The sequence below is a fragment of the Nannospalax galili genome, unplaced genomic scaffold, assembly GCF_000622305.1.
Source record: "Nannospalax galili isolate Female #2095 unplaced genomic scaffold, S.galili_v1.0 scaffold39, whole genome shotgun sequence".
In the NCBI taxonomy this organism is placed as follows: Eukaryota; Metazoa; Chordata; class Mammalia; order Rodentia; family Spalacidae; genus Nannospalax; species Nannospalax galili.
This window is the reverse complement of record NW_008346683.1, coordinates 4,698,059-4,714,377: the sequence shown is the minus strand read 5'-3', so window position 1 is coordinate 4,714,377 and position 16,319 is coordinate 4,698,059. Positions and strand designations below refer to the sequence as shown.

General features: G+C 41.9%; 1 protein-coding gene across 2 annotated transcripts; it reads right to left on the bottom strand.

The window, feature by feature from the left end:
- Positions 1 to 4,447: 4,447 nt before the first annotated feature.
- Mterf2 (mitochondrial transcription termination factor 2) lies at positions 4,448 to 16,319 on the bottom strand. 2 transcript variants are annotated; one of them, XM_029568354.1, is made up of 4 exons: positions 15,719 to 16,319; positions 14,944 to 15,075; positions 14,231 to 14,317; positions 4,448 to 5,961 (listed from the first exon to the last, which is right to left on the bottom strand). In XM_029568354.1, the coding sequence occupies exon 4, from the start codon at positions 5,902 to 5,904 to the stop codon at positions 4,747 to 4,749; it is 1,158 nt and encodes a 385-aa protein (XP_029424214.1). In that variant the 5' UTR covers positions 5,905 to 5,961; positions 14,231 to 14,317; positions 14,944 to 15,075; positions 15,719 to 16,319; the 3' UTR covers positions 4,448 to 4,746. The 2 variants fall into 2 exon arrangements, with proteins under 2 accessions (XP_029424214.1, XP_008841339.1); XM_008843117.3 differs by lacking the exon at positions 14,944 to 15,075.

Here is a 16,319-nt window from a genome sequence, read left to right as displayed (position 1 = left end):
TAAATGTTTGTAACTGTTAAAAGTATTCTGTTAGTTATATGGATCAACAGTTGGATAAAAATGTGATTTTTGAGCAAATCTATAAAGGTTCTTGAACCTTTCTGCTTATATTAAACAAAAGCATTAAGGAGTTAACAAGACATTAAATGGTCATTTATTTCATGCAATATAATTTAAGAGGTATTCGTTGGTACATCTGGTGAATTGTCTTATTAACAAATGTTATTTTTTAAATTCCAAAATTAATAGACCCATTATATGATCTAAATAACGGTATTGGAGAATTTGTTTCCTGCTGTTCAGAAATTGATTCATTGCTAGTTTGTATTTCTACCTTGAGTCCTAGGCTCTGCTGTGCTTTGTACTTGAATTTTGTCTAAGTATAGACGTTAGTTTACTGTATGCTTGCATATTTATTTTCAACTTTGCTTGGTTTTAAAATTGCTTGAGGAAAAATGGTTATAATTATTTCTGCTACAGAAATGCCACCTGGTAAATTTTGTCTCAGTGTCTTAAATGCTAAAGTATAATTTCGTTCCAAGGGGTTTTTAGAAATGATAGCAGAGAACCCGTACAGATGTACATTGGCTGTAGAAGTTCTTACCGAAGTGAACTTGCCATTTGATGATGTACAGCTCTATCCTTGTCTCTTCCAGTTTACGTAGACTAGCAATTGGACCTGTTAAACAGGACTAGTTCACTCCAAGAAACTGGCTGTCATTTACACCTGGAGGCATCTGTCATTCAGCTTGTTTTTTGAGTATTTGGCACAATGGAGATAAACTTGTGTGATCCACTTGAGGGACTGATCTAATAATGTTGACATTATGAATCCTGTACTTAGTGAAATGTCAGATGAAAATACCTTATTGAATAATGGTTTTTTTTTGTGGTTGTATTAAAGGGATGGGAAGGAACACATGAATCTGATAATAAAGGACTATGATCTGTGAAGATGGAATGTTTCATAACGATCTACAGAAATAAAGGAAATTTTAAACAGGACAATCTTAAAACTTGTAGTTACACAGCAGTTCAGAAAGTGCTATAGGCAGTTTTTTCTTGTGATGATTTATAAACATGGTATCCAGGAATATGTATTTTGATGTGGACACAACAGTAAAATACATATATTTTAAACAACTCTAATAAAAAATTAAAAATTCAGATTTCTAGGTTTTTAATCTCAGTTTTCTCAGTCTTTGCAGGGTAGGGTCCCAGGACTATATTTTAAGTCTCTGAGTTATTCTTAGGCACACTAAAGTGTGAAGACTGCAGGAGGAATAACATAGGAACACTTCTCCTTAGTGTGTGCAGTTATGGAGCCAACTTTGATCTAATGCACAGAGGTGAGTAAAAGGAATGGGGAGGACGGTAGAGAACTGACAGACCCTGGGCATCAGACCAGCCATTAATAGGGAGGTTTTTGTTTTTCTGTTTGAGGCAGAATCATGCTGCACAGCCCAAGCTGGCCTGCAACTTGTGATCCTCCTGCCTCAGCCTCCTGAATGCTAAGATTATGGTGTGACCCTCCATGCTCATCATGGGAAGTACTTTTTTTCTTTTTGTCTTTTTTTGAGACAGGGTCTCCTTGTAGCCCCAGCTGTCCTGGAACTCACTATGTAGACCAGGCTGGCCTTGAACTCAAAAGATCTGCCTGTGTCTGCCTCCCAAGTACTGGGATTAAAGGTGTGCACCACCACGCCTGGCTTTTATTTTCTTTTTTACAAATACAGAACAAGCTGTAAATTAACTGTTCAGTGTTCACTGCATTTTCTGCTTTATTTTTGGATTATTGTGGCCCAACTTCTGTAGCTCATGTCCAGAAACAGAAACAAACAGAACTATTCTTCTTCTGGTGTTGACATCTGGCATGGCCTGTATGTTTGATCTGCCATTGGAAGTCTTCCAGAGGATCATATTGACTATGTCAACAAATTCATTTCTCTGCAGAAATGAGTAATATAATTTGTACATAAATCGACATTTTTATTACACCCTTTTTTCACAGAGGAAATAAAATTTGACTCTGCTGTTTTATGTAATGATAGCTAACCCTACTGCTATGTTGGTTTAGAATCCTCCTGCTGCATTAGTGATCTGAGTGAAAATGTAAGAATGGAGAAACTATCGGAGCTCTAGGAGCCAGGAGCAGTGCCATGGGAAACTGCACTACATGACTGATAGTGCATGTGGGTCCACTTCTAAGAAAACCTTTACTGCATTAATTCATCTGTGTGTCTTTGTGTGCACGTGCATGCCATGGTGTTCAGGTGGAGGTCAGAGGAAAACTTTTTGGAAGTGGGCTTTCTCCTACCATATGGTTCCAGGGGATTGAATTCAGGACAGCAGCCTTGGTGGCAAGATCCTTTACCCTCTGAACCATCTTGCTGGTCCCAGATACTTTTAAAACATAGTTTTTATTTTTATTTTATGTGTGTTTTACATGTATGTATAGAAGTACATGTGTGCAATGCCCATGCAGGCCAGAAGAGGGCATCAAATCCACTGGAACTGGAGTTACAAATGGTTAACTGCCATGTGGGTGTTGGGAACCAACCTAGGTCCTCTGCAAGAGCAGCCAGTGCTCCTAACTACTGAGCCATTGTTCAGCACCGCCCCCCCGCCCGCCCACTATTAAATTTTTTATTTTGGGTTCCTAGACAGGGTCTCTTCCTGTAACCCCAGCTGGCCTGGAACTCACTGTAGACCAAGCTGCCCTCAACTTCACAGATTGGCCTGCCTCTGTTTCCTGAGTGCTGGGACTAAAGATACGTCACACCATTCTCCAGATCTATTTTTTAAATACAAACTTTCCTAGTAAGAATAATTTGTGCTTTATAACTAACTGCTTCTGGTTCTCCGTAAAGACTTTAGCACCTAAATTTTTAGCTTTTGTTCTTCAGCTCATTTCACAGGTCTTCCTGTGATCTTTGCTGGCCTGGAATTCACTCTGTAGCCTAAACTATAAATTCCCCTGGCATGTCTCTACTTCTGGCTTGTCAAAACTCCAGACTTGGCTCTTTGCCTGTTTGAGATCCTGCTGTGATGTCCACTAAGCATCTCACAGTTGACATGTAACTGTAGAGGACCATATAGCATGTAATATATTCCAAACTCGCTTTGCAAGAGCAAGTGAGTGCATGCATCACTGATAATTTGTCAGAACAAAACCTCACACTTAGAATGAGGTCCTGTCCCTTAGATGGACCTGTGATGCCTCTCTCATTTTGTGCTACACATAAACTCGTGTGTGTGTGATAGTACATTTACACGTGTGTAATGCTTGGGATTGAACCCAAGGCTCCATGCATCAAGCTACATCTCCCAGCCTTACCTCGAATCTCATCTATAAGAATAGTAATTCTGGGACTGGAGAGATGGCTCAGCAGTTAAGAGCAGTGACTGCTCTTACAGAGGACCAGGGTTCGATTCCCAGCACCCACAAGGCGGCTACGAACCACCCTTAACTCCAGTTCCAGGGGAATCCAAACCCTCTTCTGACCTCCGCGGCATTGCACAACACGGGTGCACTCATACATGCAGGAAATACACTCATAAAACAAATTTTAAAAAATTTAAAAATATAGTAATTCTTCTTGGGCACTTGTTGCTGCACAATATCCCAACTAAGTAACACAACCAGTTGATTGTGCACAGCCCTTTAAATATGAAATAGTTATAAACTACAGCTGAAAGTGAGCTAATGTTTATTTTGGGACAGGATTTAGACATGGCAACACTACAACTAAAAATAGAATCAGCTATCACACTCCAAAGTAGATTTCCAAGTGTATGTAAATTAAGTTTGAAGTTAAGAGTTTTCACCCCACCCTCATCCCCATTTGCATTGATTCCTTAGGAGAGGTGGCTTCCTGTCTATTCAGAGGCTGAACAGAAGTGAGTTTTTATTTTTTTTGTCTCCCTGTAGCCTCAGCAGATCTGCCTGCCTCTGCCTGCCTCCAGAGTGCTGGGATTAAAGGCGTATGCCACCACACCTGGCCAGAAATGAGATCTTAATAACTAAGTCTGGGCACTGCTACTGGGCAGCTGAATGGTTTCTAAACCTGTGTCTTCATCTGTAAAATGAGGAATATAATCAGTGTCTGTTTCATAAGAGATTTCAAATTTCCACAGAAGTAGGCTCTTAACTAATCCTTTTGAATGAGTAATACCATCAGAGATACTCATTTCAAATACATGATGAAGTTCTCTAAAGGAATGTGCGTCATGGGCGTGCTGATGTCTAACACTAAGCTATGGACTTTTAGACCATTACATAATGTTTCAGGGCTAGTAGTGAGGAAGACTGGATTTACATCTTAGCTAGTGCTTTATGAATGTGTTCACATTTATTTAAGGGTGTGTACTTGACAGTTTCTTCAAAATATTCACAAAATTATCACTCATGTTATTTCATAATATATGAAACTTTGAGTCAAAGCTGTGAACCTTATTTAAACATTTTTATTTTAAAATTTAATGAAGAGGTAAACACAACTCAGAAGGTAAGTAGGTTTTTAAAATCACTAGTGCTGCTGGGCATGGCAGCGCACGCCTTTAATCCCAGCACTCAGGAGGCAGAGGCAGGCAGATCTCTGTGAGTTCAAGGCCAGCCTGGTCTACATAGTGAGTTCCAGGCCAGCTGGGGCTACAGGGAGACCCTGTCTCAAAAAAGACCAAAAATAAAAAAATAAAATCATTAGTGCTTATGAGCCTGCTAGAAATACGCCAACTGTCGGTATGTCACTCTTCAACATTTAATGGTGCCACAGGGTTAAATAATGGCCTTTCTTTTTTGGCCTGCATTTTGCCAAAGTTAGCCTCAAACTCCTTTTTTGTTCCAATTAGATTAGATAAGTTTCCATCCTTTATTCTGTAGCCTAAAGAATTCAGCTTCTTTATCCTGTATTGAACTATCTGTGGTGTTAACTCAAGAACCATTGGTGACACTCTTATCTGTGCTATGGAAACGCCTTCTTTCAGTAGTCCCTGAATTCTCTCTTCTAAAACTGGAACAGGATAATATAAGAGAGCTGGACAGTTCACAACTAATTGCCTTAGGTCATGATCTGTGCATTCAAAAGCATTTTTAGAGAAGGAAATACTGTTCTGTACACTTCCTGGGTGAAGTTGAAAAAGAAATCCTTTGAGTTTGGATAGAAGTTGAAGCATTTCCAAGTTTGTGAAACCTTGCTCTTGAAGAAATTTGAGTGTTTCCTTTACAGCTTCAGAAGAATCTAACAAAATAAATGGATTTTGGCTTAGTAATTTTAGTAACCAAACGCGGGCGTTGGCCTGCGAGCCGCCCAGGTTTAGGTAACTCTCTTGGAGGATCCGTATCATCTGCTTGTTCTTCTCAACAGGATTTTGAAAAATAGCAGATGCAGTGATCAGAAACCTGCTGATGACCACATTCTTGAGTCCTAGCTCTTGAAAGAACTCAACATTCAGTTTCCGGTTCTCTTGGTCCTTGACAGTAAAGAAAGATTCTGGAAACTGCTCTATTAACCTGATCAACTCTTCCTTGTTTTTGCAGACTGACTGCCAGAGTTTCTTTTCAGTGTCCACGGCAGCTGGACAGCAGACAATGGCTTCTGGACAGCGTTCTAGAATACTGCCTATCACAGTCTTGCTGGCACCCAATTCTTTTAAAAAACTTGCAGTTTCTTCAACATAGGTCTCATCTTCTAGAAGTACCCATCCTTTTACTCTACGAATTTTCCTAACGTCAACTAAAAATGTAGAGAGTTTTTCCACTGTTGTTTTGTTTTCTTGGTCTGACTGTCTATCGGTTGTATAAGCACAGCATGCTGGAAGAGGTTTGTATTTTGGAGCTGCTTGCGTCTTCCTAAAATGACACAACCTGCAAAGCTGGGATCTGATCAGCACTTTCTGCAACATGCTGCAGTCCACAGGCTTAACTCCTACGTTCTGGGGCTAGAAATGCCCACTTGGTACCTGTAGGAAAGGCCAAGGTTTGAAAGGAACAATGACTTTCAGACACAGACACTTAAAAATTTAATTTCTAAGTAGTAACTGGAAATGAAACATTGTAAGTTGGAATTTAAAGTATTCATTTAAATTTATTTTATCACAACCTAGACATGCTTTATATAATTAACATTGTTAAGCTCTGCATCAGCCTTGTGAAGTAGTGACTCCCTTTATGGATCAGAAGGCCACAGGGTCAAAAAGTGCACAGGCCTCAACTGTTACTCTGACACAAATTCCCTTTCCTATAACTGTTCCTTTTAAGCTGGCATATTACACACACATACTTTTTAAGGTTTTACACTTCTCAAGTTGTTTAGCTTGGGTATGAGGGGAGAGGCATCTTTATATTTTAAAGTAGTTTTACTGAAGTGCTATACTATAATTCAAACTGTCAGTTTTTATTTGAAACAAGTTAATAAATGCCTATTTGTCTTATTAGAACTGAACAAAACTCCTTTCTATAGATTCAGAATTAACGTAAGTGAGGTAAAAGCGCCATGCGACTGCCTCAGTGGAATCTTTGGAAATCAGACCAGCCATGTGACCATTTCACACTGAGCTACACTGGCTCTTGCTTTAACTTATGGAATAACGTTGGACAAGCTAGTTACCTTAGACTAAACACAGTAGTGATCTGAACAGTCCACTCAACTACCCCCTGCCATCCAGGTGTTAGGAGGTGGCTGCACTGTCCAGCACTAGAGCCGCTGTAGCACTGCAATACTCTACCTCCATCTTGGGGGCCTGACTAGGCCCACATAATAATGTAAAATGGCTAACAGGAGAAAAATATAGTTTATTTCATATGAATTTTACATGGCACAGAAACCCTTACAACGATGTAAAAACCGAAAGAAAGAGTAGGTTATGCTGAAGTGGACAAAGTTGTGAAGAAGCAACTAAACTATGTGAGGAAGCTAAGTTATTTTAATAAGGTCTGCACAGAATTCTTTCGGCCTCAACTTCTCATCCTTAAGAGGGATTTTATTCTTAGTATAGGGAGGGTGGTCTCTCACAGGAAAATTTCACCTGCTCTGAAACATAAGAGGAGCCCAGTGTTGTGGCCTTTAATCCAAGCCCAAGGGAGGCAGAGACAGGTAGATCTCTGTGAGATTGAGGCCAACCTGGTCTATGTAGCAAGTTACAAGCCAGCTGGGGCTACAAGGGAGACCGTGTCTTTTAAAAAAAAGGGGGGGTCAAAATGACCCCACACTTATTTTCAAATGGCTTTAATTCAAAGTATGTCGTGATATTAAGGATTTTAAGGACTAATATTAACTCTCATTGCTATGTCTTGTACCACGTGTAGACCCTAGTGTTTAACTTTTAATGCCTGGATTAGTTCTTCAAGTGTCAGTCTTGCCAGAGTGTACAGTACTGGGTTATTTAGGCACTCTGCAACCTACTTGTAGGTTTGAAAGGTGTAAAGTCAGATTCACTGCTGGAAGGCACACGTGGTGTCTGAGTCCCTCCTCCCGCTCTCCTTACAACAACCCAAGGCAAGAATTCTCCAAAACTGCCATTTGGAGAATCTTAACGAGTTTGTTGGACTTGCTAACTGAGCTTGGGGTGCTGGTTTACTTACAGAAGAGTGGGCACCCCCATTCACAGCTGGCTGGAAAGTCCACATCCAAACACCTTATGGCTCCCCAGTAGCCACATAAACTGTTCAGAGACCAGAAAACTATAGCCCCTCCCCTTCAAGCAGCTAAGGTCAACCGATTGGCTGGAAGAGGTAATGGGCTTGACTCCTTCCGCAGAGCGTGGGAAGGAGGTGGGACCATGGCTTGTCGTCATAGAGTCAGAGGAACTTCCAGGTCACAAAAGGAAAGCCCAAAGACCCATTTTTTAACTCTTGCCACTAGCAATGCCCTTGCCATATAGGCTGAGGATTCTAGTTGCAAATATGCCCTTACTAATCCAAATAAATGACTATTCTAGAAGGAAAAGTAAGAGTGTTCCCATTTTGATTTGTAAGAATAGCTCAGGTAGCTGGAGGCCAACATGACTATGGACATAGCTTGTTTCTCTTTCAGTCCTTTAGCTTCACATAATTCCTAATGCCACAACATAAAAAAATATTTCAAACATCGATCTTAGCAGGAAGGAGAAGGTAAGCATAACAAGCACAAGCAGATCTGGCTGGGGGCCCACCTCCAACTCCCCAATCACTGTGTGACTACAGGCTCAGCTCAGGCCTGCCATCTAGACCACGTGCTGGGGAGGGATGAGGGTTGTAGAGTCAAACCACCCATGCCCAGCACTGGCTCTAACTTCTGGAGTGATTTTGAAGTTTTGCTGGTTTTAGACTAAGGTGGTAGTGATTAGAATAGTGCCTCAGGGGAAAGTGTTAGTATTAAAAAAATAGCACTGATCTATAAAATGAGAACAGCTCCTACAACTCACAGAGGTGCTGAGAGAGTCAAAATGTACTTCAGATACTTTGCACTGAGCCTGGTACATAGTAAATACTTAATAAATGGTAGTTACTACTACTGGGAAGTACCAGGTGCCAGTCTTGTACTACGATCCTTAAACTGCATTTTAACAAGAAGGTGGGATGGGGGTGGTGGGAAGTAGATCCTGAAAGGTTACAGGAAGGACTGGTGGGGGAAGGGAGAATGTGACCAAAATACATTTATGTATGTATGAAATTCTCAACGAATAAAAGATACATTTTAAAAAGGCTTTGAAGAGCTTGTTTGCCCCTTCACTAGGGAGGACACATAAAAGTTGCCATCTGTGAGGAAAAGGCCTACCTCAGACTCTCGAGTCTGTGGGCACCTTAGTTTTGGCCTTCCAGCCTCTAGAACTGAGTAATAAGGTCCTGTCATTGTAAATTAACCAGACTCACATATTTTGTTCCAATAGCCAGAATGGATTAATGAAAAATGTTTCCTCCTGGTTTAAAAAAACAAAAACAACCCAGACCCTGAATATTAGAAGTACCTTATTTACAAAGGGTAAGTGAAAAGTTTTAACTTAAAAAAAAAAATACAGGGTCTCAGTGGTCTGGAATTTACTATGTCAATCAGCCTGCCTTTGCCTACTGAGTGTGGGGGTTAAAAGCTTGGACTACTATGCAGGGCAAATAAAAACTTTGAAACATGTCAGCTTTCCAAAGTAATCCCATCAAACTACCACATACTCATTGCAGAGTTGCTGAATTCTGAAAAATATAAGTAGGCAAAAAAATCATAAATTCTAGCATCTATAGATAACTTCATATTTTGTGGTTTTTGAGACAAGGTATTGCTACATAGCCCTGGATGTACTAGTACTTGCTATGTAGCTCTGAGTAGCCTCAAACTCATGGCACTCAGCCTGCCAAGTGTTGGAATTGTGCACGTGCAACCATACCGGGTGATGGCTGATCGCATTTTGACGTATGTCCCATTTTTCCTGTTCCCCCCTTGTTATCGCTCTTTAAATACATAGATCAAGACTGCACATGGGAATTGCATTCTGAATTCAGCTATAAAGTGAAATTGCAAAGACTCAGAATCTTGTAGCAAATCTGACATAGCCAGGGGTTCCTTGAGGGTTGGGACAGACCCTGTTGTGTGGCTCCGCACCACATGAAGTAGCTGGCTTGGTCTGAGGGTTTCATTGTACCAAACGACAGCACTCTAAACATTAGAGCCATGTAAACTATGGCAAGGCGCACCCACTGACAGAGCCTCCTATCAAATGAGGCTAAGGAAGAAGTAGGCTGTAGCCAATTTCTGCATTACTCCAAGGTGACCTAGGATCTGTGGAGGCAGTCACCTTAACAATTAAGACTGCCTATCTTATGGCCTTTCTGCCAGGTAAACAGTTAATTGTGAAGGTGAAATGCCTGATTGCTATCATGCACATCACATACAGTTTCTTATTACTATGAAAATTTGGGTATTTAAAATGAATGCATGCTGTCTGAGACAGAGGTTCTATATAGTCTTAGACGTTATTCTTGGTATTGGGCATTTAGCTATAGTTTTTGTTACATGCTGAATACTTGTCTGCGTTTCATATTTGTTCTTTAAAGTGAATTTCTAGAAGTAGAACTCCAGAACAGATGTGGGGATAGCCAAAACGTTCACAGCTAAGGAAATCCACCCCAAATGACGCTCTTAAGAATACAAGCAGGATGAGCGATTCAAAGTTATTTTGATATGTGAAAAATACACTACTTTTCAAAAAAATTAGTGAGACTGAGCTTACATTATTCTGACCATCTTATTTCCTCTTATGGATCAGCTTATTGTGTTTTTGTCCTTTATAGGCCATAAAAAATTAACACATGGGGGCTGGAGAGATGGCTCAGTGATTAAGAGCACTGGCTGCTCTTGCAGAGGACCCGGGTTTGGTTCCTAGTACTAACATGGAGGCTAACAAACATCCTTAACTCCAGTTCCAGGGGATCTGATACCATCTTCTGTCCTCTGTGGGCATTGCACTACATGGGTTTACTTACAAATATGCAGGCAAAAAACTCATAAAAATTGAAAAATTAACACGAGGCATGCGTGGTGGCACATGCCTTTAATCCCAGCACTGGGGAGGCAGAGGCAGGCAGATCTCTGTGAGTTCAAGGCCAGTCTGGTCTACATAGTGAGTTCCAGGACAGCTGGAGCTATAGGGAGACCCTGTATCAAAAAGACCAACAAAAAAAAAAAATTAGCACGAATAAACATATATTGCAGGAAAGGATATCAATACTTTTAGGCATTTTCATTTTCAGTTGGTGTTATCTTTTCACATTCCAAAGGAGTCACTTTTTTCTTTTGCAAGCACATCTCACATTGTAGCCCGGGCTAGCCTTGCACTTTTGTGCTCATGCTTCAGCCTCCCAAATGCTGGTATTACAGGCATGAGCCGCTCCAAAGCAGTCACTTTTCATTTTATTATTAAATTTATTTTTATGTGTGTGAGCACACTGCCTCATACACATATATGTGAGTGTACCCATGCCATGCAAAGGCCAGAAGAGGGTGTTGGATCCTCTGGAACTGGACTTACAGACAGCTGTTAGCTGCCATGTGGGTGCTGGGATTTGAACCTGGGTCCTCTGCAAGAGCAGCCAGTGCTCTTAATCGCTGAGTCATCTCTTCAGCCCCGGAAAGCACTTTTTAAAACATTGTGGTAAGATGTATATAGAAGCATCTTACTATTGTAGCCATTTTCAAGTGTATGATTCAGTGGTATTAAGTACTTCCATGATGACACACAATTACTAACCACCTCTTTCTAGAACTTCTCTCATCATTCCAAACACAAATTCTGTATCCATTAAATAACTGTCTACTTCTCCCCAGCCCACCTGGAAAACCTCAGTTCTACTTGTCTGTTCTGCATTTGTCTGTTCTAGGTACTTTACACAAGTGAAACCATTCAGTTATGTAACTTGTTGTATCTGGTTTGTTTCACGGAGTATAATGTTTTCAAAGGTCATGTATTAAATGTCAAAACAAGGCATTTTTTACACCTCTAGTTTTTCAAGCACCTTTATTCACAGCAGATTTTGGGGGTGAGTGTGTACGTGTGTGTGCAGGAGTAGGAGTGTAGGAGGTCAGAGGACAAATGGGTATCGGACCTTACGTTCCACTTTGAGACAAGGCTGCTTCCTTAGTCACATATTCAAGAGAACTTTTGTTTAGAGCCATCTCCTTAGCCATCCGCCTACTTTGTAATCCTCGGCATTGGTCAGGAAGTTTATACCTCTGGCCTTTGCTGCATACACAGCTTCCTTTGTCAGACCATCTTAATCTTTGGTTAACTCCCTCTTCACCTCCCACGGACAATCTCAAATCGTCTAAACTCAGATCTATAGCCTGGCCCCTGCCCCTAATCCTTTCTTCACTCTCAACTTCCCGGGCCTAATCTACCACTACCTCCCTTTCCTGCAATTCCAATTTGTGTTCCAGGGTAACCCTGACTCCTGTGCTGTTCTCTGCCCTGCCCACAGCCCCAAGAATTCTACAACTCTTCTTTTTCGCCGTACTGCAAAGATACTTCAGGTTTAGTTCCAGATCACCACAATAAAGTATCAGATAAAGTGAATCACACAAACTCTTTGGTTTCCTAGTACATATAAAAACTGTTACACTACTCTATAGTCTGTTAAAGTGTGCATAACATTATGTCTAAAAGAAAAAAAACCTTAAAAAACACCTCACTGCTTAAAAATGCTAACGATTACATGAGCTTTTAGTGAGCTATAATATTCTTGATGGTGGATGGCTTTGCCTCCCATGAAGCTGATGGCTGTAGAGTCATCAGAGTGTTGGCTGCTAAAGGGCAGGGCAATGTGACGATTTATTTTTTTTTCTTTTTGAGACAGGGTCTCCCTGTAGCCCCAGCTGTCTTGGAACTCGCTATGTAGACCAGGCTGGCCTCGAACTCATAAAGGTCTGCCTGCCTCTGCCTCCCAAGTGCTGGTATTAAAGGTGTGTGCCACCACACCTGGCTACAATTGATTACTTTTTTAAAAAACTTTATTATTTTAGGCTTGTGTGGCAACTGCCTTTACTAGCTGAACCATCTCACTGGCCTCAACAGTTTCTTAAAGACAGTGAAGTTTGCTGCTTCAGTTGACCTTTTCTTTTTTAAAAATATTTTATTATTTTTATTTTATGTGTATGAGTGTATTGCCTGCATGTAGGTTAAGTGTAACCATGTAGTGCAATGCCTACAGAAGACAGAAGAGGCCATCAGATCCCCTGGAACTGGAGCTACAGCCAGTTGTTAGCTTTTATGTGGGTGCTGGGATTCGAACCTGGGTCTTCTGCAAGAACAGTCAGTGTTCTTAACTGCTCAGCCATCTCTCCAGCCCCTCCACTGATCTTTTCACAAAATATTTCTCTGTAGCACGTGATTCTGTCTGATAGCATTTTACTCATAAGAGAACTGGTCCTCTCAGACTGAACTGCTTTAATCAACTAAGTTTATATGACACTGCAAATCCTTTATCATTTCCACAATGTTACCAACATCTGCATGGGAAGTAGAGTCCACCCCCAGTGACCACTTCCTAATCATCCGTAAGAAGCAATTCTGCACCTGTTAAACTTTTGAGACTGAATGATGCAGTCTCATCCTCAGGGTCCATTTATAATTCTAGTTCCTTATTTTATGTGTACGAGTGTTTTGCCTGCATGTATGTAGGTACACTCAGGTCATGCAACACCTGCAGAGGCCAGAAGAGGGCGTCTGATCCCCTGGAACTGGAGTTATACAGGGTTGTGAGCCACCTATAAATGCTGGGAACCGAACCTGGGTCCTCTGCAAGAACAGCCGGTGGTCTGAACTGCTGAGCCATCTCTCCAGCCCCTGATATAATTCTAGTTCTGTAATTGGTTCTACCACATCTGTAGGTACATCCTTCACATACTTGAACCCCCTCAAAGTCAGCAATGAGGGCTGAAAATCAGCTTCTTCCAAAATCTTGACATTGACGTTTTGATTTTATCATTGTGACTTCATCACAATGACTTTCAATAGCATAGAGAATACTGAGTCCTCCCCAGAAGATTTTCAATGAACTCTGCCCATTACTTTGTGTCCAACCTAAAATTAATGAAAAGATCGGGCAAGTTGGCTCAGTGGGTAAAGGTGCTTACAGCTAAGCCTGATGATCTGAGTTCATTCCCCGGGACCCACAGGGTGGAAGGAGAGAACCAACCTCCACAAGTTGTCCTCTGACCTCCACACACGGACTGTGCACACGCCCCTCAGCTGTGAAGTGCAATAAAGAGAAGCAAGTGGGGCTGCTCTTGTACTCAGGCCTTCAGCTGTACCCCCTTCTGACTTCCCACTTTCTTTTCTACAGTTCTGACTCCAGCTAAAGCCCTCATGCTCCTCTCCCTAAGCTAATTAAGCAGATCCTCCTCCTGTTTCCTCTTATTTAGCTCTCAATAAAGGCAACTTTCATGCAATCAGAGTCAATGTGTAGTTTCAGTTCCTGTCCCTTTCGCAGCTTCCAGCAGAGTGGACCACATATTACTTTCAAAATAGTCTCTCATTTAACTTGCAAGATGCTGTACTCTCCTGGCTCTCCCCTTTCCTCCACTTCTAGCTACCCACACTTTATCTGTCCCATCTGCAGACTCATCTTTAAGCTGGGCTCTAGGCCTTCTGCTTCTGGACGTGGTGGTACATGCCTACAATCCCAGCACTAGGAAGGCTGAGGCATGAGTTTCAGGCCAGCCTGGGTTACAAAGTAGATAAACAGATGCCCACTCCCTCTTCTTACCTTACAGTCTCTTTTGAGACAACGTGTCCTATCCAGGGATTCAGTTATCCATGTGGTTTTGTCGACTCCGTAACAGACTTCAGGGCACTTCAGAACAAAGATAAGCTGTTCATTCACTCAACCAACAGGTGTTTTCTTTTTGAAAATTTATTTTATGTGTATGAACGTTTTATCTGCCTGGATGTAAGTGCCATCTGTGTGTACAATGCCTGCAGAGGCCAGAAGAGGGCATTGGACCCCCTAGAACTGGAGTTAGGGATGATTCTTATCTGTCATGTGGCTCTGGGTACCATACCCAGGTCCTTTGCAAGAGCAGCCACTGCTCTAAACCACTGAGTCATCTCTCCAGCCCTTGGTGATCTGTATTTTAAGCTCAACTTTATCAGGTATGCTAGGCCCTAAAACCCTTTGCTATGCTTCTTGGGATACTAAAGCAACACTACTTCATACTTTTCTTGGGACCACAGACCATCTGAGAACTTGAGGGCTCTGGACTCTCTAGGAAAAAGAAAAAGGCCCACACCCTTTTCATTTCATAACTGATCTTAGCAGGACTGGTGAACAATCTGTTCTAAATGTGTAAGCACTGGGAGGGCAGAGACTGAATGCTGTCCTGCTTTATCTCCCGCAACAAGCAAAGAACCTGGTCTACAGAGGAACAAAGTCTGTACTTGTCAACTGAAATCAAATTGAACAAATCAAGTTCAAAACACCTTAATGTGGAGGGCAAAACTGACTTCTGCAGCCACACTGCCTTGGAGTTAATCCTCGGTCAGCTGTGACTTGAAGTCACTTCACCTTTCTGTGCCTCAGTTGGGGCATCAGCAACATGATGACACCACTTCCTGGTGAATGTGAAGAGTAAATGTGTTAGTATCATGTCATTTAAAATATGAAACTTTCGCACGTACTAACTCATTAAAACACCACAAGAATCCACCTTAAAGATGAGGACAGGTGCACGTGGATGGCTGCCCAAGGCTGCTGAGCTACTAAAGGGTAGGCCCTGGATTCAAACTTTCCAGCTTATCTTGGGAATCCTGCTCTTAGCTGCAATTTAACTGTAATATTCTTGGTAAATGTTTAAGAGTAATGTAATCTATTCTCTAAAGTTTTATGTTTCTTAAGCATTTTTGTGGCGTGAAATACACTTCTATAATATGTACAATTTTTATACTTAAAATAATCTACTCCTTAACACTGAAGTTCTATTTTTATAACATGCATAATTTGACAATTCCAAATTAATTCCATTTTTTTAATCCGAGGAAGAGCATCTCCAGGACCGGCAGAAAGGCCTTACATTCACAAGGGAGAAAAGTCTCCCTTTTTCTACAGAAACTTTTGGCCCCCGGTGCCCCGTGTTGGCCCAAGCCAGGCAGGAGTGTCTGTCTGGACCTACAGTTTCGCTGTTGGCAGGCACCAACCCCGACCACAGTGTGGCTGGCATGATGCTCATTGCCAGCGTTAGAGAAGGGGGAGACTCACCTGTGGGCGGTTCTGGCTTAGTCCCGCCTTCCTCCGGCCGGTGCACACTGATAGGACCCCGGGTCTCGAGTCCTAGGTAACTCACAGAGCTCCACTAAGGGCACTGTGCCCCTTCGCCTGTAACTAATCAGCGCTCAGGAAACTGGTGAGTCAGAAGCCCCACCTACCTCCGCGAACAACCAGTCAGATCGCAGGATACTGGCTACGTAACCCCACGCACTGGGGCTGGGCCGCCGTGGGAATCACTGTGCCACGCACCTGGCTGGAAGCTTGGTGGTTCAGTCTCTCTGCCTCTTATGGAATCTCACAGCGTGTAAGAATAAAAGTAACTCGGAAGCTGCTGTCTTTAAGATAGAGTCATTCAGATTTCTCAAGGCCGTTTTAAAACGCCGAAAACTTCTTTGAAAACTTCTTCCACCCCCTCCGTTCCAGCAGTTAATGCACACTCCAGCAGCTGGTGCACACTCTGCCCCTCCCTTCTGCAGTGATTGCATAGCTAACAGACTCCCGTCTTCCCTGTCTTGACTTTAAGTTCTTTAACCTCTTCTTTTTTCTTCCCTTTCCCCCCCCTTTGTTTTGTTGTTGGGGTTTGGGGTTTTTG

Bases quoted from the DNA above. Each gene is read 5' to 3' on its own strand.
- Mterf2 (XM_029568354.1), bottom strand. From the start codon at position 5,904: ATGTTGCAGAAAGTGCTGATCAGATCCCAGCTTTGCAGGTTGTGTCAT.